Source organism: Colius striatus, chromosome 9, assembly GCF_028858725.1.
Source record: "Colius striatus isolate bColStr4 chromosome 9, bColStr4.1.hap1, whole genome shotgun sequence".
Taxonomy (NCBI): domain Eukaryota; kingdom Metazoa; phylum Chordata; class Aves; order Coliiformes; family Coliidae; genus Colius; species Colius striatus.
In genome coordinates, this window is record NC_084767.1 from 18,366,420 (window position 1) to 18,388,803 (window position 22,384).

Here is a 22,384-nt window from a genome sequence, read left to right on the forward strand (position 1 = left end):
CAAACTGCTTTGCAGGTAAATCTAGGAATGGATATAGAGATCAGTGCGAGGACCACAGCTTTGCTCACCTGTGTGCACCTCATGCAGCCAGTCAGGACGACATGCCCCTCTCACTATTGCTCTTCAACAGTCACAGCTGCCAGGACAAGAAGTTCACACACCAACTCCTATTTGAAATGACCAATTCTGTAAGAAACCCCAAATGAAATGGCTGTAGCAATCCTGAGGATGAGGGAGCACATCCCAAATGAGGTGTGTGACAGGAAGTGGACAGGCATCAAGCCTGAGACGGTTTTTGTTTGTAACACTTGCCAACACTCCTGCACTAGGAGTACAAAAGCCAGACAGAAGATGCATCACAAGCAAATTGACATACTGTATTTATTGCACAAATTTCCCCTAAAATTGGGAATGGTTATTATAATACAAGTGCACATCTTGGGAAATATATACAAAACCAGAAGAGATAACAAGTATGTACATTTTACCCAGCATTGTACAAGTACCACAATCTAAATAATTTAGAGAAAGCAAAAAATTGTCATAAAACATCTCTACTGACTAATAGGGAAAACATAACGCAAGGTGTAAAATCCTCTCCTTAAAATGCTTTTTGTTCTTCGCAGCCCAGCGTTTGCCAATCGCAACAGAAACAAATCTGCTAATTTGTGTGCCTAGTGCACTTAGTTTTCAGCCAGGAATTTAAGACGTTAATGGAGACTGGTAACAGTGGAAAAAAGAAATGCAACGTTAGTTTTCTATTCACATGAAACAACCGCACTAGACCTGCCAAAAGCCGACGCTGTAGCCCTGTACAGGATCCCTTTTTGGATTATTTCACAGACACACATGTACCGTGTTGTTCACGTACCCCAAAAGTCAACTCACAGAACACCTTCCTGTCATGGGGGAGTTTGGGTGTGCTTTGGCCAGCACCCTGTTGGCACTGACTGGGGCATCACTGCTGCATCTCCACAGGCTGTGGCCGGCACAGGAGGATGGACCGAACTGCCACCTTCTCCTGCTCAATACTCATTCTCAGGCGGTGCAAGGGCCTTTCTTGAGAAACAAAAGCCTCTCTTGAAGCAATGTCAACAGTTCACCTAAGGCTGGTGAGATGGAGGAGAAGGCAGCACTTTCCTGTGAGGATGTGCTGTGAGCAGAGGCCCGGGAGGTGCCAGGTGACACTGCAGCACTGCCCAGTGTCTGGGCACCAGCGCTGGGAGAAAGAACCCACACCAGGAACCTCCCAGGGCCAGGGCTCACCTCATCAGGTTACAGCTGCACAGCCATGTACAACCTTCAGAGTCATGATTATTGGCTAAACAACGTATCGTAGCAAAGAGTTAAAAATTCATATTCCGGGCTCAATCCTATATTTCATTACAAATGTGTTTACACAAATGGGCCCCTACGCTTTGTGCTCATTCCCAAAGCCAGATGTAGCAGAACCGCGTGGTGAAGAAAGGATGTTTGATGAACAGGGAACATGTCCTTCGGCCCCTGATGAAACACGAGTTTCTTCCCTGCAGCAGTCAGCATTAGGTTTCATATACAAGAGAGTCTCAAGTGACACTGCCTGTCGTAGCGTCTGGTTTACTCACTGACAGAGACGCAGTCCTGCGTGGAAAGGGGTGAGGGTTTGCCATGTAGCTCTTCCCTGGAACAGAGCCTCAAGTTGCAGATTTTAAATATCACTGATAAAACCCACTCTGGGTGAAACCCTGGCCCCGGCAAAGGAAGGGAGGAGAGTTTTGTCATTGAGAGCACTGGGGCAGGGACCTCTCCTATTGTTTTCAAGTTTATCAAACGGTTAAAATAGATTTGTATCTAAAATAACTCTGCAAACAACAATAGCAGGCGGGCTATGCTACTGAAAAGACAATGACAGAGCGGCGTGTTCGTAGAACTGGTTACAGAGCTCAGCAGCCGCATGAACAAGTCTCCCCTACTCGTGTCTCCTCCACACATCTCGATGCACTGAACGTCATCAGCGTTCATTGCGCTGCTAGGACAAATACGCAAAGAAAAGCCAGTAATGAAGTGTCCAGTTAAACTGAGGTAGTAGAGCCTTCGAAAACATAATCCACCTACACTGGGTATTTATTTACACCTCTTGCTCCAGCCTGGGCCCATCGGCTGCTCGTACAGCCGCTGCACGCACAGTGACAAACAGCGACGGCTGCAAAAGGAGACGTGCTGAGAGGAAGATAAACATCATTTCCTGCTGGTCGGTACACAAGTGAGTAGAAAAGGGGTTAGAGTCATCTGCATCAAGGTGTATTTGTCAAAAAAATAATTTCTGTGTGACTATACTACGGTGTAATCAACGTTCATCTTTGTAGAACGGTTTTAAAAAATATATCAATTAGTTACCTGAGCAGTTAAGGGTCATAGTCTATTCATTTTTTTCCCCTCCCCAATGCTTTGGTGCAATTATTTCTAGTTCATTATTCCGACAGCTGACTGACTGCTGTAAAAAGGACACGATGTTGCAAGAACATTACAGACCGTAAAAAAGTTAGAGGTAATAGTCAGGTCATGCTGGGGACCCCACGGGGAAATTTCAGCCAACGGTGTCTTTACTTTTTCTTTTTTTAAAACATTTTGATTACGTTGTGGAAGAAAAGCATCGCTTAGTATAAAGCAACATTTAAACGTTATAAACATTTAATACTGGTTACAACACTCGGCCAAGAAAGAAGAGTCTCCATCGCTAGTTTGTCTGGTGGCCTCCTCCTCCTGCCTCCCTGTCCCCCCTGCCATGCCCTCCCCCCCATTCCCTCTCCCCAGGAGAAAGATCATAAATAGATTTTGGAGCTGAGTGCCATTATTAAGCTTTTTACAAGCCCAGCTAACACCCCCAAGCCCTGTTCCTCCTCTGGGAGGTATCCAGAATTTGACTATGACATGAAAAAGCAGAAGCTGTTTACAAATTGTTGCAGCTTGAGAATTACAGATTCTGACGAGATGCTCCTCAGGGGAGGCCAGGCTGAAGGCGGCTACTGCACCCTCTTGTGAAGTTCATGATCAGTGGCAGCCTCCTGGATTCCTCAAAGCAGTTCTTCCTCACGTCCCCCATATGAATTACAGTTAGCCACTGGGGCAGAAACTGGTAAAAAATGCAGATCTTCAGCTTTTGCTAAAATCTTCTGTGGGTGAAATCTTGGCCTCACTCATTCTTCTTCTTTCCTTTCTTTATCCTTTTTTATAAATGACCAAGAGGGAGAGGAAGAGTCTCCGTTTGCCTGACGTGTAGTCATATATGGAGATGCTGCAGCTCAAGGAGCAGGTTTTTTTTAGTTGCTTCTAAGAGAAAGAAGCCAGAACAAGTTGTCTTCCACTTTGTTTCCAGAGGCGGGGGAAAAGTCAACATCTGTGGCCTCTGGCATTTTAAAGCAGTATCTGGGCAACATATGGAGAGTGAGTGCTTGCTACAGCTGCCAGTAAAGGGAGGTCGCTGGATTCAATCCTAAGAGGAAGCAGAAGAGTCGCCTTTAACCCAAGCCGAAGCGTGGTGGGGCTGACACGTGCGTTCGCACCCGCAGCGCCTGCTCCAGCCCCGGTGCCTGAGCACCCTCAGCTCCCTGTGGCAGGGCCTTCCCACAGCAGAGCCGCAGCCCTGCGCCTGGCCCTGCCAGCTGGCCACCCGCTCCCCGCACCACGCTGCTCCCCACAGCCCCGGGGACGCTCCTGCCAGCACTGCCTCGCCTCCTACCTCAATGGGTTTGGTTTTTCCAAAGGGACAACAAGCTGGTGAGACAGCAGATGGAGGGAGGGAGGAAAACCAGGTGGTTTCCTCCTGCCCTCGAAGGAAAGAGGGAGATCACTGGGGGAGGATCTCTCTGCTCCTGGAAGTGCAGGAGCAGAGGACTGGGCTAAACCCCTCTGCAGCTATCGAGGCAGCCCTGCTCTGGCTCACCCCACTGCAGCTGCTTCCCCAGCCCCAGCCCCAGCCCCACACGTGCCCTGTGTGCCTTCCTGCTCACCCTGTACTCCTCTGCATGTAAAGATATCCAGAGCCTTCCTATAAACACCCCTTAAATAGCTTCTCTGCCGGTGCCCCACACCCACAGAGAGGGATGATGTGCCTCACATGACACAGAGGGTGTTTTCTGCCATGTAAGGGAAATCAACCTGGAGCAATCAGGTGCCCCACATTGTTCAGTGATGACCGATCAGCTAAGGAAGGAGTCTGATAAGCTCTGGAGTGATGAGCCCATCTTCCTGCCCAGAGCAGAGAGAGAAAGGCTGGGGGAATCTTCGGGATCAAGCAATGGCCACGGGTGAGTTACGCCACACTACAGCTCCAGGCCCACTTAGGAATCCATTTCACTGTGCTTAGCAGGAGCCCAGGCAGAGTGTTTGGCATCAGGACACCCGGGACAAAGCTGCCGGGGAAAAGTTGTGATCATACCCCAGCACCAGGCCCAGCTCCTTGACGTGAACTCTCATCTGGCCCTTGAGATACTCGGACAGCATCTTGCTTTTGAAATAGAGCTCCTGCAGCCGATCTTCCAGGTGCATAACACACTAGAAAGCAAAGGGAGTTGAGTGAGGGAGAATATAGTGCTCCATCCGAACCACACCCAGCCTCATAGCAAAACCCACAGAGCCTGTGTTCCTGTTGCCTTTTCTGTGGCTGTGTTTAGGTGCATAATTAGCAAGATATTCACTAGCAAGGCTCTTACTTTTGAGCAGAAGCCTTTGATTGCATGCTAAATCAGAATTAATGAGACAGCTGTCTTGATTACAGAGCAGCATTTAAATGGACAGCTGAAACAGCTACATCAGGGGATGCACTGGCTACTAAATTTGTGGCTACCAATCTAGGCAGAACCTTACACCCTCCTTACCCTAGGAAGTGAAAGGATGCTTTAAAAAGCATCACTCTCTCAATCGTCATTCATACTCACAAAGTTTGGAGATAAATTATGCTTGTAAAGCTGAAGAGTGGAATGGAGCAGGTTGGAGACGAGACTCGAGACTAACACTTCTTTTCCCAGCTTATTATCAATCATTCTTCTCTGGCTACTGGCCACTTGCACCGTCCACTTGTCCGTGTCTGCAATGATGCAGACGGCTTCGGCAATCGGCTCGTCCAGAACAGGATGCTAGGGACAGAAAACAAACAGCACAACCCTGAGAATGACAAATGGCAGCGGTCTTTTCACAGAACATCACTCCCCGGGTAGTGGGGGCAGCGTCCCCGTCCCTGGCACTGCTCCCTCTAAGATGCATGTGCAAACACCGCCTTCCCTCTATTAAACACTGCTTTCCTGTCAGCAAGGCACGGGCTTTTAAAAGGACAGTCGCTTCTTTTGTTTTCTTATGGGCTTGGAAGTGTGTCCCTGGCTGACAACTGTATCCTTGGATATTTGATACAGAGTTCTGACATACCTGAAGTGCGTTTTCAAGCCCTACACCCGAGGGCGCCGAAGCGGCGGCTGCAGCCCGGCTGCGCCGCTTCCCCGCCGAGTGCCGGCAGAGGGAGTCGGGGACCAGCCTGCGGCAGCTCCGCTTCCCTCCACACACCCTCCCACGCTTCCGAAACCACGAGGGTTAAAACAAGAATCCTACCGCCCTTCCCCGGTACAGGTTTTTGGGATGGACTGTTAGGAAGCATCTCCTTTCAAAGAGTCCCTCAGGGACTTCACACAGGGCTAGCATGCAGTTGCGATTTTACTGGAAGACAAGCACAGAAATCTGGCTCAGTCCTTTCATATGCTCTCGGTCTCCGGCTTCTGCAGTTGCAGCTTGAGCCTCGTGATGGACACGCACCACTAGCAGGTTGTATTTCAGGTAACTGCTTCATAGCAGCAGCTACCTCACATTTCTGCCTCTGCTGCCTGAGGTTCAGTCGTACTTTACCAATGACTTAAAGGTTTAGCCTAAACCACAAGCGCCCAAAGCAGCCCCTGGAAGGGCTGTGAAGGGAGCGAAACTCCTGGCAGGGCCAGGCACAAGGAATGGGGCAGGGGAAGGGCAGGAAGGGGAGCTGTGCCTCTGTGTGCGCTGTGTGATGCCCATCAGCTGGTGAGGCCTGGAAGAAGGGGACAGCTCGGAGGCTCCCACAGGAGTGCTCTGGGACACAGGCAGCCTGCTCATCACTCTGGCTTTCCCCAGCCCCTTGGGAACAAACTGCAGTGGAGCACAATCACACTTCTCAGTGACAGCCACTTTCCACTCCTCTCCTGGTGACTACAAAAGGGATAGGGAACACCGTGCTTCCCAGTCATGCCCCCGTTCATCCAGGGAAAAGCTTCTGTGGAGATCATTTCCAGCTGGCATGAAAAGTGTGAGTCCCCTTAGGACAACTATCGTTATATTGATCTCTCCAACCCAGCAGCCACTTTAATTGCAATCCTACAAAGGCAGTAATGTCCCCAAAACGCTGGGCATTCCTAAAGGCTTCACTGCAGAGAACACCGGACCCACAAGCAGCAGCACATTGGTTAGATGTGCACAGAAAGGGGAAGGAGCAAAGGCAGCTCCTGCACAAACACTGCAGCAAGACTCTGTGCCTGAGAAGAGAAGCCCAGCAACCTCTGTTTTTGGCCTCGGGGTAACTGCATACCATCCTGTGACAACCATCAGCAGACTGTCATGCCTACATGAGTCAATGATTTCTCTACAGCTTAGCACAGAGATCCCTCTTCCTGAGGGCACCAGCTTCTCACCTGGCTTCAAAGCTTCCGTGCTCCAGACATGCAGTGAAATGCCCACATTTTTCAGATACATTAATTGAGAGATGAGGAAAAAATAAAATGGTGATTTGGGACTGTAGAAACCTCAGGAGAGCTGTGACAGCAAATATTTCCACTTCCAGCAGGTTTGCACATTCAAAAACGTTTGCCTTTCCCTACTGTGACAAATAAACTTACCAAATATAGCTTAATTACCTGCACAGCATGAGACAAATCTGACACCAAACAGTGCCTCAGCTTTTCATCACTTCCTATTCCTTGCAAAACAAAGTCAGGGACGTACGAGGAGCAGTAACCGCCTAATAAGGATCTTCCGAAATTGGCAATACTGGGCTGGACAGAGTTCAGTTCAACTAACTTTGACCTGCAAGAAAGGCATATCAAAGAGATGCACAACAGTAAACACCAAATTCAGCTTACACAGAGGTTGCATTCTCACATTTGTTATCTCCCTTCTAACTTCCATTCAAGCAGTTTTTAAAACCAAAGGGTTTAAAGTCAGCTCTTGTGGTCAGCCCATGGTGGAAGACAAGGACACGAGCCAAGATCACAATGCACAATGCAAATGTTTTTTTCCAGACCCCTGACCTCTCTCTGTTTTGCTTTTTTTTTTTACAACCAGGAAGCTCAAGAGACACTTTTCCAATCACTGATGCCAAGTTAGGCTTCATTCCTCCAAACATGTGACTTGAGAAGAGGCTCTATCCTTCTTAGGCTCCATTACCATTGAACAGCACTTACCCAGGAAAAGGAATCTCGTATTCTTCTGCCCAGTCTTCTTGCTCTCCTCCGTAATAGTTACCGCTTGGTCTAGTTAGATCATGACCTGTATCCTCACTTTCGCTGTCACCCAGGGCACTATCTGAACTCTCATTTCTTGGAATGTCCCAATCAATTCCCGGGGCGACTTTTTTCTCTATGCTTTCCCTGTCCCCATGGGGGACACGAATAGAGATTTTCTCTCTTTGGTCCTGCTCATTAAAGCAGTTTTTGTAGGTCTCCTGTCGAACGGAGTCCATGAATTTACAAAACTCACTAAGTGGTTTGCCAGTCTTTGTACACAGCTTTTTAGAAAACTCTAAACTACTGTTGTGAGCAAGAAGGTCTGTAGCTGCTTGCCCTGGAATATCATCAATAGTCCGCGTTTCAACTGAACTGTCATCGGTAAAATATTCGTCAAACAGACTCATGCTCTCAGCGTTGTACGGGTTTGGATTCCAGCTCTGATGCTCGCTAGCAACTTGAGGAAAGGGTTCAGCTGTCCCACAGTCTCTATTTTGGTCCTCAACAGTTTGTTTAGCTTCACAGTTCTGATCAGCAGATACTCCTTCCTCCATCGCTGGCGGGCTGTGGTGCCTAACAATCTGTTCCACTACTGCCTGACTTCGGAGTTCGATGTCTGAGTCGGGTGACATGGAATCTCCGATGAGGAAAGTCACCTTTGTCTGGGCCTCGGCAGCACTGTGAGGAAAGGCGACGCAGAAGAGCTTATCAGGGGGCTTCTTCTCCACAGCCATGCCAGGGGACCTCGTCACACCGTCCGCCTGGCTGCCCGGCTCCAGCGCCTCGTCGCTGCCCCACACGTTCGCTGCCACCTCCAAACCTGGTTCCGTCACCACACGTTTTTCTGGTGAGGCTGACCCTGTGCACACCAGAGTCTCTAGTTTGGTGTCCAGGGAGGGTCTCGGTTGCTTAACGTCAACAGCATCTTCCTGGCAATCGTCGGGAACGATAGTTCTGTTCTCATCTGAAGAATATTCCAGCTCTACCTTAGGAGTGTTTTGTGCATCTTCTCTCTCTTGCTGTGAAACACCTTCTATGTTTTGTGCAAGGGAAATGGGACATTTGCAGTATTTACAGCTACAGTTAGGAGTTCTCGTTTCTTCAGACTCTGTTGGTAGCAAGTTGCCCCTGTTCTTGTGCATTGTGACAAGCACATATTCAGATTCTTCTACTTCTCCTTTCTCCAGCGTGGTAGTTATAACAGTTCCAGGCATGACGATGGCTTCATCTTCCCCATTTTCTAGGAGATGGGTCTCTTGAAGCTCAGAGCATCTGATGAAGTAAGTGAGGAAATAAAGCAATCTCTGTACCAGGTCATGCCTTTTGCCAACCACAACTGTTTTTGCCAATCTCACGGGTGATCCAATAGCCCCATACAGGTCACCTAGGATAGGAAATGAAGCAGGCAATTATTTACTATCTTTAAAGTAGATTCTTCTTCTAACAGAACATTGTTGTGGCCAGTTTACAAGGCCAGGTCTACAACAGAAAAGTACTGAAGCACAAGAGTTGGGACAGCTATGCTAGCATTTTGTTTTCAATGGAGGGAATCCCAAAGCTGCTCTTGGTATCCTATGTAAGACAACACGCTGGCAGGGAGACATCTGATCTCATGCATTTGGGAGTATTTGTACCACCTAACTTCAGTCTCTTTGGAGGCTTTGGAGGCTCATCTCCTGAGTTCCTTATATAGCCATGGGAGAGAGGAGGCATCTGCTCTGAATTACTCTGGGAGAGTCTGGAAACTGGACTGAACTTTCACCCACCAAGAGAAAGCTCTAAGGAGAGGCAAACCTATGGCAAGAAGGAGGGCAAAAAGGGACAGTGCAGGTGCATAGCTGAAGCCAACCTTCTCTTCCCTTCCCTCGAGCACTGCTCTGGATTACACAGGTTCTTTTGACTGTACTCCAGATTGACCTGGGGAAGTGTCTGTGAATACGTTGTTCTGGAGGTATTAGGGCACTGCAGAAATACAGGGATGGAGGAGCAAGAGATCCAAGGGATCCTGAAGGCCAACCTAAGCAGCACAGATCCCTGGAGGAGTCCCAAGAGCTCTGAAATCCCATAATGGTTTGGGTTGGAAGGAACCTTAAAGTTCATATCGTTCCAACCCCCTGCCATGGGTAGGGACACCTTCCACTAGCCCAAGCTGCTCCCAGCCCCATCCAATCTGCACCCGAACACTTCAGGGATGGGGCAGAAGATTTGAGTCTTGCTAACTCCCTGGCCATTTCTGCCTACATCAGAATAGGACAACCTTTTGGAAACTCAAAAGTTTCCTTTCCCTCTCTAATAAAATTCCATGAGAGTCTGTGTACAGAGCAGGACAATCTGACCAGAGAGAAGGAAGCTCACCTCCTCTTCTCTAGTCAGCAATTATAAGACAACATGACTAGCTCCTCAGTCCACAAGACTTTGAGACCTCCCACAGTGGGTTCTCTGGTCATAATTTCCTGTACTACCACTCCTTTGCTTGTTGTATTGAGAGTATGTTCATTTCTCATCAATAGCTGTGTTTCCTTGATTTGCTCTTTCCAGAACCAGGCTTGACAGCAGCATTCTCTCCCCAAAATAATTTATTTTTCTTACAGAGGGAGGACCAGAGGAGCACTGGAATCCTCTATCATCACCAGGGCAGGTGGCCTTAAGAGACCTGCCACAGATGACTAGATGACTACTTTTTGGCTGTCCTTCTATACTTGATAATACCTTAAGAAATTACAGCACGTATCATAAAAATAGAGAGACCACCTCTGAGCTTGAAATACAAACTTCAGTCTCATTTTGAATGAAAAGAAACGTTTGAAGTGGGAGGGGAAGTAACGTGCTTGCCAGCAGAAAGGTGCTGGGTAGCTGGGAGGCATTTGCCACTCACCGAGCTGTGCCCAGAGCGGGTTGTAAGGGTGGGTTTTGGCCAGCATGTCCACGCTCTGGGAAGAATGCTTTTCCAGGAAGATCCGTATGGGCGGCTGGCCGTTCGGCATGACGGTAGGGACCCAGGCCAAGTGGTTAGTGAGGACTGCAGTCAGCAAAGCTGGTAAAAACCTGAAAGCAAAAGGTTCAACATACTTTTGGGTTTTTTTTCCTCCAGGTACACATTCAGGGTGTTAAACCGGCAGCAGTTCTGGTCTACGCAGATCAAGGAGTGCTGAAACAACCTAACAAAGTCGGCAGAGCTCATCCCTTTGGTCTTGTTTCTTTGGAGAGAGAAGGGAGGGCTGTACCCTTCCTCCCACCTCTGCAAAGCTCTTTTTTAGAATGCACATTTAAAGTCAAATTAAGTCCTTTGGACTTGTGGCATCTCAGTTCCTCTCTTTGGCAATAATTATGAGACTTCCTATTTTGCAAGCTTTATGTTGTAAAATATTTCAAACCCAACTTTGCTCGCTGTACGAAAACCGTGGCTCTGTATAGCCTCTGTGCTCCAAGGAGGAGATTCCAAACCCTTAAGATCTGTGGCCATTGATGAGAAGGAAGGCTATTGCTGCCAAAGCTGTAAAATTGCTAGACTCTGTGCTGTTTCATCTAACGGTTATGCCATTTCAGCACATATGGATGCTCCTTTTCAAAAAGAAAGCCCCCAAAGCTCTGCAGCATAGGCAGAAAGGCCATGTCTCTACACTGGCTAAGCAAGCCAGGCAAAAAGCCTTTCTGAAAAACGCTGCTACTTGATTTATTGTCAGGTCGGAGCATGGTTTCTGCTCTGTGGAGAACGAGTCTCCCAGTCCCCGTCCTGGCAGGAGGAGCGTGCTGAAGCACACGCCGACAGATGGTGCTGGCGTCTGCTGCAGCGGCTCAGGCAGGGGGAAGAGGAGAGGCAAACACCCAGCCTCAAAACAATGCTACTGGAATAGTTTACAAGCATCAGGAACCCTACTGCTTAAATGTAGTTGTTTTCTCACTGGAAGAAGACAAAGGAAGAAAGGAGATGTAAAACTGGGTTGAAAAGCATATGGGGCTTGATTTTCCTCTTGCTTCCAGTGTAAACCTTACTATATCTAAAATAAAGTAAGCAAATAAATCCAAACACATGACTATTTAAATTGACTAGAATGTATAGGGCTAAGAATGGCAGGGAGCAGAAGGGGCTAATCCCAGGAAAAAGCTTCCACTGCAGCAGGAATTGATTTTTTGTTTAAAAATACATGGGAAGCCCTCACAACTCCCTACAGTTTCTCTGACTGAGGCAGGAGCAGGTGGACCACACTGACCACTAATTGTCACCTTCCCACCTGGGGGAGAGAAAAGATGACAAAGTTGGTGGCAAACCTGGAAGATGGTGAGCAGCCCCTTCCCCTGCGACCACCCCTTCCCCACCCTGCCAAGGGCAGTTTCCTCAGAGCTAACAGCTGCTCTTTCAGCACCATTCCCACTCCAGCTTCACATGTTTGTGCTCGTTTTAGGACCTCAACGGAGCCAAATGCTTTAAAAACTTCCCCTATTCATGCCCCGAGGAAAGAGGATGCAGTGTTGACAGAAGGGTAAATTTATCAGATTCTCCTGAGTTTATCAAGAACATTCTCTTTCTCAGTTTCTAACAACTGCTCGAGGCTTTGTCCTGTGGGCAGAAAGGTGAGTACTAATGAAGCATGCAATTTAGTGGCATTTCGCAGAAGTCAGGTTTAAGAGCAATTTGTGGTCAGACAGTATTACAGATACAGCTCCTGCTGGATGTCTAACCTTGCTCATCATATGATAGCTGATTTTGAAAGGTAGATTAATGCGTTTCATAAGGTATGTTCACCCCCTTCTAGACATACACACCCATCACGTGCTTCCTACAGACATGTTTCACATGTTTAGCCTCTACCATGATTTAGAAGCTTGTGTGGGGAAGCAGGCATTTAGTGAGACTCTTTCTTCTATGTTGGTTTAGACAGAAGACACTTATGGATGAGCCTTTTGATTCTTTGATTACACAAATTTTGAAGTCAGATTAAAAAAATGGTTAGAAATACAAAGGCGTTAACACATATGTCATTTAAAAACTGAAATCTGCCATACTGGTTTTTAGAAGCATTTTCCATCAAGAAAGTGAATTCCTTCATGAAGCGATGGCAAAGCTGGTTCTTCTCCGGGGTCCCTGACATCATCGTAAGCCAGACAGGCTCTCCGATCCGTGGCATTGTGTACAGGTTGCAAATAGTCGTTCTAGAAAACAAAACCAGGAATTACAGAAGCCCAAACTAAAAAACGAAAGGCAGAGATCCTGACTGAAAGAATTTACTGCAACATTTAGTTCCAGACAGTATGTGTGTCAGAAATACAGTTCTGAGGGTTCATCAATCGTTATCCAAACCCCGCTGTTCACTACCCAGGATGAATTCACCCTTCCACCTTGGAGAGCTAAGCCTTGCAGGTTCTTCATGCACCTGCCTAAATGGAGGATGTTCTGAATGGAGAAAGAAAGAGGGTTTTTTTTGTTGTTGTTGGTATTACCTCCCTGCTTGCTCTCCATTTCATTCAAAACACATAAATCCTCCAGAGTTCTGCTTGATTTATGACTAGGGCAAGTTTATCTGTATCTGATTTGCAAAAATGCCTTAACTTCCTCCTTGCTTTAAAAAAAAAAAGTGTGTATCTTCAGGCCAAACCCACCAACGTGTGGATTTGTAAAGCAAGGGAGAGGTTACTACTTAGCTTGAAAAACAGCATATGAGAGTCAAAGCTACCCCTTGGTTTTGAGCATTACACATCTACCCACATCCTTTTTGACTCTACTGAGGACAGTAAACGTAAAATTAAAACTTTGGCTCTGCAGTAAACCATCAGATTAAAACCCCTCAGATTCCTGTCAAAACTCCTCTAAAATCTAGTTTTGTTTTCAGTGCAATGCCTGCGTTATGACACATGGGGAACTTGTATTTTCATCACAGTAAAAATGCAAGCCTAAAAAACAATCCAAGACAACAAAGGAAATGACAGATCAATTCAGGTTTCTCCCCACCTAATGCACTGCTTTTTCTAGAAGAGACAAAGATTTATGTTATCTCTAGTATCACCCCTGATTCATCAAGATCTTTCTTCCCTGGATATGTTGGCCTAAAAGTTTATGGATCCTTCCAGAAATAAAGCAATGGCTGTGCACGTCAGGCAGGCAAACACACTGGAGCAGCAGCTGCCAAATCTTACATAGTTGAGCGTTTAAAGTGAAACTCCCTACAAAGGGAGAGCCCAGCACATCAGCAGAGCAGCGCACAGCAGTGCTGCTGAGCGAGGGGCACTCAGGGCAGGAAGGAGTTACTCCCCGGTTACTTGGCAGAGAAGAAAGCAGCTGTATGGTGACAAGGCCCCCCAGAGCACCTCCCCAAAGGGCAGCAGAGGTGACTGTGCACTGAGTGAAGTCACAGGACTGCTCAAGAAGAAAGCGGATGGGGACACACACACAACAGTGGCATTTTCTGCCTTATTTTTTCTACCTGTTTTCATTAAATACAAAACCTATCCTGTGCATTCACAATACTCAAAATCAACCCTGTCTTCCTCAAAGGATAGATTTTCAGACACTTCACTGCCACAGGCATGATGGGGAAGTCAGAAAACAGTCAATGAGCTGGAGAAGGGGAAAAGGCAAGTTAACCTTTGCGCTTACCAGACTCACAGCACCCCGAGGGCTTGCCGTTTGCCGGGTCACTTGAGAGCAGCCTCTACTTTACCCTTTGCTGCTGTTGCTCTCTCAGGAGGAAAGCACTGCCCAGTTACAGACTTGGGCACAAGAGTTCTGCCAGGTTACAGGCAAGTGGGGCATGGAGTCAGGGGACATCGGTGCTGTGCTGCACCGCAGGGAACCTGAGGGTCTCTGGCAGCACAGCGTGAGGCTCCAGGACATCATGCCTTGGCAGTAGCCAGCTGGGACTAGAGGAAGTATTATTGAGGGAAAGCTTTCTGTTCACAGCCCATTAACTGGAGTGGATGTTAAAGGGGCCCAAAGAAAGGGAGAAACCCCCAAGCGCAGGGATTTCAAAGCTTGATGAGTTTCAAAGCTCAAAACCAGTATCAAAACTTCCACCCTTTAGACACAGCTGACCTTAGAAGCTGAAGATAAACTGCAAAACTTCACCTACAAACCAGCTTATTTCTCCTTCACATGCAAACTAACCCAAGCCAAGCCTCTTGCAGATGGACTGTTTTGAAAAAAGAAACTACTTCTGTACTAAAACCAATATATTAAAATATTTGTTTTTGTTGAAAAGATAGACCGAGTCTTGTGATTCGTTATTTACTATTCTGGTAACCCTGGCTGCATCTGCAACCGATAGTGTTTCCTCAGAGCGAGATCAGATTGCCCTGGCCAGCGGCCAGCAGGCATGTGACTGCAGTGCAGGGAACCCTCCATGCCAGCACAGGCAGCAATGGCACAGAAACCAAGGGCAAGGATTAACTGCTTTCCAGCTCTGCAAAGCTGGAGGGAAATGCTCCCCTTCCTTGTATTACAGAACAAACCCCAAAACAGGAACAAAAAAAACCCAACAAAAGCAAAAGAAACCCCCAAAACCCATCGAAAGACTCCAGCAACAACAACAACAAAGCCCAAAATGCTACAGGGAAGTTAACTGGATTTAAAAAAACAACCACCATTAAAAATCAAGCTGACCTCTCTCTGTCATCTGCAGCAAGCAGCCCCCTCCCCTCCACACGACCTGCATGGCACACAGGCATGAGAGGGAGGCGTCAGTTAATGATGGGCTCCATTCTTTTGAGGGCTCCAGTGCATTTAGAATGGTTTGTATTTGGTAACGCTTCTGGGAGGCTGAACTCCAGCCCAGAGCTTATGGGCACCTCAACAGCAGCAATGGGTGCAGCAGGTGCAGGGGGATGGGGGAGCTCCTCAGGAAACACCTTTGCATTCAAAGGCAGCTTGAAACCAAACAAAGCACAGCCAAGCCGAACGAAAATGAAGACCTGAGCAAAACTCCTCCTGCAAACCCCCTGGGGTTTGTCTGCTCTATGGGCACAGATGGTACCGAGGTGAGCAGCCCCACTGCTCACAGACACAACATGCTGGTGGTGCTGCATGGCTGCAGGTCAGGTGCTGCACTGCGCCCTGCGTCCTCCTCACCCAAACACACCCACAAACCTTCCCAGCCCTTGTCCTGGGTTCCAATATCAGCCCAAGACATCTTTCCCTGGTGCTGTACAAACCAAGTGAGATAGATGGCTCCCCATGGATGCGAGCATCCCTCTGCAGCCCCTTTCCCCCGCAAGGGAAACATCTCCGACCCTCAGCACTGTGCTGTGAGAGATGCTCTGCTAGTGAAGAGAATGGCAAACTTAGCATGTCTTTAGGGGTTGTTCCAAAGAAGAAAACAAACATCAGCAGTTTATAAAATCAATTCACATGCATTTGGTCCCTATTACTCCTTCCTTCCAAAGATGATTTTTCCTTAAAAAGGAAAAAGAAAACAAAGGCAATGATTGGTGGAGTGAGGCTTCCCCTGCGCAGTGAGCCCATGAAACTCCTGTGCCCATGCTGGCACTGCTAAGCAAAATGCAGCACTCTGTGCACAGCAGCATAAGCTGCTTAAAAATTACTGGCATAAAACAGGATCAAATCTGTCTGCCAGAAAGCAGAGAGGTGTTTCCCGAGGCCTTGCGTGGAGTGTTTCCTTGCCAGTCTCTGTGTTTGCCACACAGGTATTAGTCAGATGCATCATCTGTACTATCAATGTGCTGCAGTGGCCCCGGGGACTGGGGGAGTTGAAACATTTATGCAAGTACAGTAGCTTATTTCATAAGTCACGTGTCTGCACAGCTGACATCCCAAAGAGAGCTTTAAGCCTCTAAGTCAAGTGTTAATAGCTAAATCCATCACTGCTTTAGAAAATTAAGAACTGCTGTGAAGTGAATAATGATGCAAGGGTATGCCTGGAGCTGGGCACTGAACTGATGGCGAATTTACCAGTAGTGTCGATTTACAGAAGCAGCCTAGGCCCTTCAGAGAAGGTAGCTTTGTTCTTCTCAAGATGAGGTAAGAGGGAAGGAAGGGGTTTGATTCACTATTGTCTTTCCTGCTCCTCAACCCCCAGAAGCAGAAGGTAAACACCTGTAAATGCCTGCCTGACCCTGCAGATGGCTCCTTAAAATAACCTCTGCCTGCTTGGAGTCTGACCCATGACCACAGCACCTTCCCTGCAGATGGGGACTTCTGGGTGGCAGAAAGCTAAGGTAGCAACTCACACTCTCCTCTGATCAGCACAACAGCATGTAGCCAGTCTCCTATGCCCCAGTGATCTGACACTATTCTAATCACCATAGGAGTGCACATGAGCTACACTTGAAAACCTCTGGAAGTGTGGTGTTTTTTTAAAAAATAAGTTCTCCTTAAAACCCAAAAAGACTGCAATGAGTTAAACCAACACTGGATTATGCTTTAGAAACACCAGCCCACTGAAGTCAGCACCCTTCTTCCCTCCAGCAGAATTTGCTAAGAGGGCAGGAATCAACACAAGTCTCAGGTTCACCAAAGGACTCAGGCTCCTGACTTCCCCGTGACTTCAGTGGGAAAGCAGACGCCTAAAGAGATAATAGTAGCCTAAATGGGTTTGCTGAACCTGTGCCAAAGCATCTTTGCATCCAGCCTTCAGTATTTAAACACGTCTTTTTTCTTGCCAGACATGCTGCATTGCTTTGAAAAGCGAGTGCCTCCTGCACATTACAGAAATGCTCTTCTTGGTGGCAGCACCCTCTGCCACCCTGAGACACAGCGGAGGCATGAGGACCTTGCCCAGCTGCAGGATTGGTCCAGGCCGGGGGCACTGGCTGTATACGCCTCTGGATGCAAAATAACCCAAACCAGAACTGCCAAAGTCTGCTGCCCCAGGAAATTCACTTATATGAAATTAAACTGGATTTAATTTACCTCGTTACACTACTAAAGAGTAATATTTATATCACCATGGAAACCCCTGCATAAAACTGGTGGTTGGACACATGCTTCCAGTGCTGGTTACGCAAGGGCCATGTCATGTGAATGATCGGGTCTCTTGGAGGCTCAGGAGAGCTGAGCCTCCTGTGTCTGCTGGGACATGATTTCTCTCCTCAGCCTGACAAGAGAGCCTTCCTCGTCCCATCCCAGCTCAGCATCGCCAAGCTTCCCTCCGAGGGGGATGAAGCTAGCAAGGGGGATTTGACCTGTGTTTTCAGGGTTATTTTTTCCTACGTCTGAGTCAGGACACAAGCCCCTCCCCAGCACTCTGGAACTGTTTAACTTGGAAGGACAAAGGAGAACGGGCAAAGTCCACTGAATGTATCTTGAGGGGGAATGTTTTGGGGGAAATTTTGGGAAAAAGAGCTGGGGAGGTGGTGTTATCAGGATGGGAATGCAGAGTAATGGCTCTGGGTGAGTCCAGGGAGGAGAGGCAGAGCACAGCGGGGGGGAGCAGAGGAACCACCGTGGCTGCTCAGAGTTGCTGAACTCGTCTCGGGGCCTTGGGCAGGATCTGCGGCTCCCAGCAGTCACGAGCTCCCTCTGCTCCTTCTCTTGGCACTGTTTATCCCATCCACCTCTCACTGCAGGCCCACGTGCTTGTTCTTCCCTGCCCCTTGTCCTTATTGAACATATCCTCCGCCCTCACTTGCACCCGCCCAGAGGTGAGGTCCTATCAAATAAAAAAACCAAAACAAATGTACTGTGCCTTCATCCTGCAACACGCCCTAATCCAAGGCATTCAGCTAGTAAGGAGAATCATAGAAAGATGAGTGATCCTCCTCATGATCCTCCACTGTTCATAAAATACATCCTGATATTGTGTTCTTTTTACAACATCAGAGGGCTGTCTTCTATAATGTCTTTAAAAAGTAGCTCCATGCTGGTTGTAAAAGGAAGCACCCTGCCACTCCCATCCAAAAGGAGATGAATCACTTCAAACAGATGGATTTCATCTTAATTCCCTCCTCATGGCTTAAACGATGGAAAGAAAATAAAGTTAAATGCCAGGGATGTGCTTATCTGCGTTACTTTGTATATTAACTGTTGAATAGAGATGCTGTGCAGGTACTGATAGTAAGAGATTACAGCACTGCATTTTACTTATGAAAAGGATAGTCCTCCTTAGTAGCTGGTTGTCCAAAATGCTTTTAGAACAGGGTAAAGGTCTTGCTTTGCTCGCTCACACGTCAGCAAAATACACATTAGAGGAAGATTTCCCTTTGCAATTCTTTCTCCATATCGCAACAGGTAATAGAAGATAATGAAGCTCTCAGCAACCTCCTAAGTTATCACCTAAAGCACCGAAAACCTTCATCATCTGTACCCTGTTCACACAGAGCCCTGGTGGACAGTCACTTGGCAAAACCCAAAACCACAGATTTTCATGGCTTGCTATCACTAGTATTTTGGCTGCGCTTACTTTTGCGGAAGACTTTACACATTATCAGTTACTCATCCTGCATTAAGGAGAAGATCCTTCTAAAACAGACTTGAGTGCTTTGGAAGAAACACACATGAGAGGCAGGGGATGAACTGCTCACCTGAATTCATTAAGGGCATCGACAATCCTGTTATATGCCAAACTCCGCTGACTGGCATCAGCTGATCTACGACTCATTTTCATAGCCTTGAAAACAATCATTAAACAGGTAAGTTACACATAGCTACAGAACCACAGAAAATGAAAAACAAAGTCATGTGTCTGACTTTATCTTTCATACAACCAGTCATGCAAATATAGTTTTTTTTGAAGTGATAAAACAATGGTACAAATGCCAGCTTTCGTATCTGAGGAAAGATAGGTGAGGCACATGCATTTGCAGTCTCTGCTGCCTCTGGGCGTTTCATCACTAAAGGCATAAAACAGGTCAAAGTTTTCATTGCAGTGGCAAGGCAATCACTAAATATATCCAGGAAGAGGGAATGGAAGCAAATCTAACTGCACATTCAGAACTCCATCCTACACCTCAGAAACAGAGGGTTAAAAAAGAAAAAAAAGCTCAGTATTTATTTACAGCCTGGAATATCTTAGAGATAATTCTGACCCTGCGAGCCACCAGACTCAGACACAGCTGAGGCAGAGAGGCAAAGGTGTCCTTAAAAGCACCGTTCTTTCCCCTGTGGCTGAGACAGGGCTTGCTGGGACCTTTCACGGCCTAGTGGCTATTCAGCAATCCCTGTAGCGTAATGCAGCATGGTCCGTCCTAACCCCGTTGTGCTTTGGCTAGCAATAAGAAACATCATCTGAGATGCTGTGGAACAAAGCTCCTCTCTTGTGCAATTCCAATACCCAATGCAGAAAGTTGATCCCACTTTTGTAAACCGGTAACAAGAGTCAAGAATTAAATCTGTCAGAGCTAAAGGGAACATACAACAACCCAAGTGCAAGGATCAAAAGAGACTCTGTTTACCTGTTCTATTGCACTCTTCAGTTTGTTCATGTGACTCTCAAAAAGAGGAAAATGTGAGAAGAAGAACTCATTAAATTTGTTGTTTTCATCTTCATCTCTCGAGAGTGAAAAAATAACTCCAATTGCTATCTTTTTCTTCCTGACAATTCCTGGGCTAGGACCAGAGCTGTCATCTGACAAGTTAAAGCTTTCATCCATGGACCTTGAAGCATGAAAAAAGTAGAACATTCATGTAATACATTGCTTAGAGTGCTACCTTGGTTTTCTGTGCAGTAAATCAACTCTCGACTAACTTCAGTAAACAACTTTTGTTTGCATGTGGTGTCAAAGCAGCACCTTTGATAAGATCCACTTATCGAAGCAACCAGTAATTGATCCTGCAGTCACAAAAGCTGGAACCAGATTCAAAGTATTGGTGAGATCAGAATGAGATATTCTAGATCTCTTCCAGCTGCTCCAAGAATGTGTGTTTTAAGTAGGATTTTAGGGCTTCTTATCCTCAAAAGTCCAGCCTACAGGCTTACACTTTGCTGAAGGCTTTCTCGTTAGTACAAAACAAGGAGTATCATGAAGGAAACAGATGCTAAAAAAGATCAGGCGTTGAAGTGCAGCCTGACTTACACCTCTGCAAATACCCCCACAGAAAGCAACAGTGAGAACAGATGTATATATTCAAGAGCAGAATCAAGCTGACAACGGTGTGAAATGTATGGGCAGCAACCAGCATTTTCATTCCCAGCTCACCATCGAGGGAAGACCCCATTCTCCAAGCTGGTAGTCTGACTGCGACGCCAACGCCGCTGGTAACTGCTAGCACAGCTTTTGTTAAACGAAGAGCCCGGAGATGGAAACGGAGTGATGAGTAGGCTGCTAAGAGATGCTGCAAGAATAAGAGGAATCAATAAAAACCTCCAGAAGAAAGAGCATCTGGAAAATAATACCAGCAAATAAACAAAGCTCCTCGAGATCAACTGGTGTTGCTTCCCAAGTGCCTTCTCTTTTGCTTACCTATGTTTCTTATCTAAAAATAACCAGTTTAAGGTAATGTTAACAAGATATATAAGGGCTACGAGGGTGGGACAGACCTGCAGCTTTACATAATAGGCAACACATGGGCTGCACCATGCTCATCAACCCTGAGTATTGGGAAAGAAATTCCTTGTGGAAAGGAATAACATTAATCACATCATTTAGCAGCCTAACCAATCTTCACCAAGTTGAGGGGAGGGGAGGGGAGGGATGTTGTGGAGGCCAACTCCTGTTTTAACATTAATGTCCTTCTCAACTTGGAAAGGAGGTGACAAGAAACAGTTTAGAAATGCCACAAACTCATTTCTATCTTTAATTTGGCTTGTTTGCAGCATGCTCTGATAAATTGCACTGCTGTTCAGATGACCACTGTGAGGTTCCTAATGCAACACCCTCAATGCCTAACACATTTACACGTATACATATAGGTATGAATTAATGCCTATAACAAAATAGAATGATTGCATTTCAGCACAGGAAAAACTCTTCTATGAAATCTAGATGTCTCATTAACAAGTATTACTGAATATTTTTGGGCTCTATGGGGTTAACACATGGAAGTGACATTACCAGATCTTGCTATACCGCTGTCTCTGTCCTCATTCTGCTCCCTCCCAGGCATATCCATAGGGTTGCTATGAACTGTAAAACAAGGAATACCAATTAGCAGGGGAATATACAGTTCCTTTCGTGTTTGCAGATCTCCACATAATTAATGAAACAAAAACATGCTCATTAATTCAGATCAACAGCGCTGCACAGGGCCATCACCAAGAAAGGCTGATTAGCTGAACAAGCCAAACCACGCTCATGAAATGCCTGGATGTATTTTGCTGAAGTCCATACAACTATTTTAGTGCATAATACAGCTACCACATTTTTCTTTTCTACACAGATATTTTTCAAGGAAATTTTAATGTATCAAAAGGATGTTAGTGGTGATGGTTAGTGGTAGCACTCGAGAGTATAGGAAAAAAACCCAAACTCACACCAAAAAACCACTATAAACATGACTTCAGTTGTATACCAACTTTTCCAGCTTTTTATACACAATTTAAAAAGGATTTTACAGTGCTTGAATAAAATAAATACTTTTAAATTGTAAGCAGTGCATTGGTTGTTCAACTAAGCTGTTTGCTGTCCAGATTCACAGTCTGCATAAATGCAGGATCAAAAGTGTCTGTCTTTAAATGTGATATATTTTATAAATATGTGTGTGAAGTAAAAGCTACTCAGCCATGGAAATAAGACCCAGCCACTGAAAGACAGAAATGCTCATTTTAAATTAACCTAGATTAGCTTTAGTTTTTACAGGTTGGTTGAAACAAGTCCAGATCAAAATAGTTTGAACTATTATTTCCAGAAATATGATATCCACCATTAAAGTCTCCAAAGCAAAACATCACAACCAACCAGCCCCAAAGAGGACTTTTAAAATGCCTGCTGTCCTCTGGGGATTTAAAGTATGTATTCAAAATGGTAAGAGAGCAGACATCACTGCCCATTGTATATTTAAAAGTCAAGAA

General features: G+C 46.4%; 1 protein-coding gene across 4 annotated transcripts in view; it reads right to left on the reverse strand.

The window, feature by feature from the left end:
• Nucleotides 1-2,778: 2,778 nt before the first annotated feature.
• FNIP1 (folliculin interacting protein 1) overlaps nt 2,779-22,384 on the reverse strand; it is a 66,883-nt gene continuing 47,277 nt past the window's right edge. For all 4 annotated transcript variants that reach the window (XM_062002341.1, XM_062002339.1, XM_010203411.2 and 1 more), the window contains 11 exons: nt 21,429-21,500; nt 20,574-20,709; nt 19,830-20,031; nt 18,960-19,045; nt 12,495-12,641; nt 10,366-10,535; nt 7,449-8,874; nt 6,903-7,071; nt 4,917-5,114; nt 4,418-4,533; nt 2,779-3,472 (listed from right to left, as the gene is read on the reverse strand). In XM_062002341.1, coding sequence (XP_061858325.1) covers nt 3,394-3,472; nt 4,418-4,533; nt 4,917-5,114; nt 6,903-7,071; nt 7,449-8,874; nt 10,366-10,535; nt 12,495-12,641; nt 18,960-19,045; nt 19,830-20,031; nt 20,574-20,709; nt 21,429-21,500 — 2,801 coding nt within the window. In that variant the 3' untranslated portion in view covers nt 2,779-3,393. The remainder of the gene's footprint in view (nt 3,473-4,417; nt 4,534-4,916; nt 5,115-6,902; nt 7,072-7,448; nt 8,875-10,365; nt 10,536-12,494; nt 12,642-18,959; nt 19,046-19,829; nt 20,032-20,573; nt 20,710-21,428; nt 21,501-22,384) is intronic.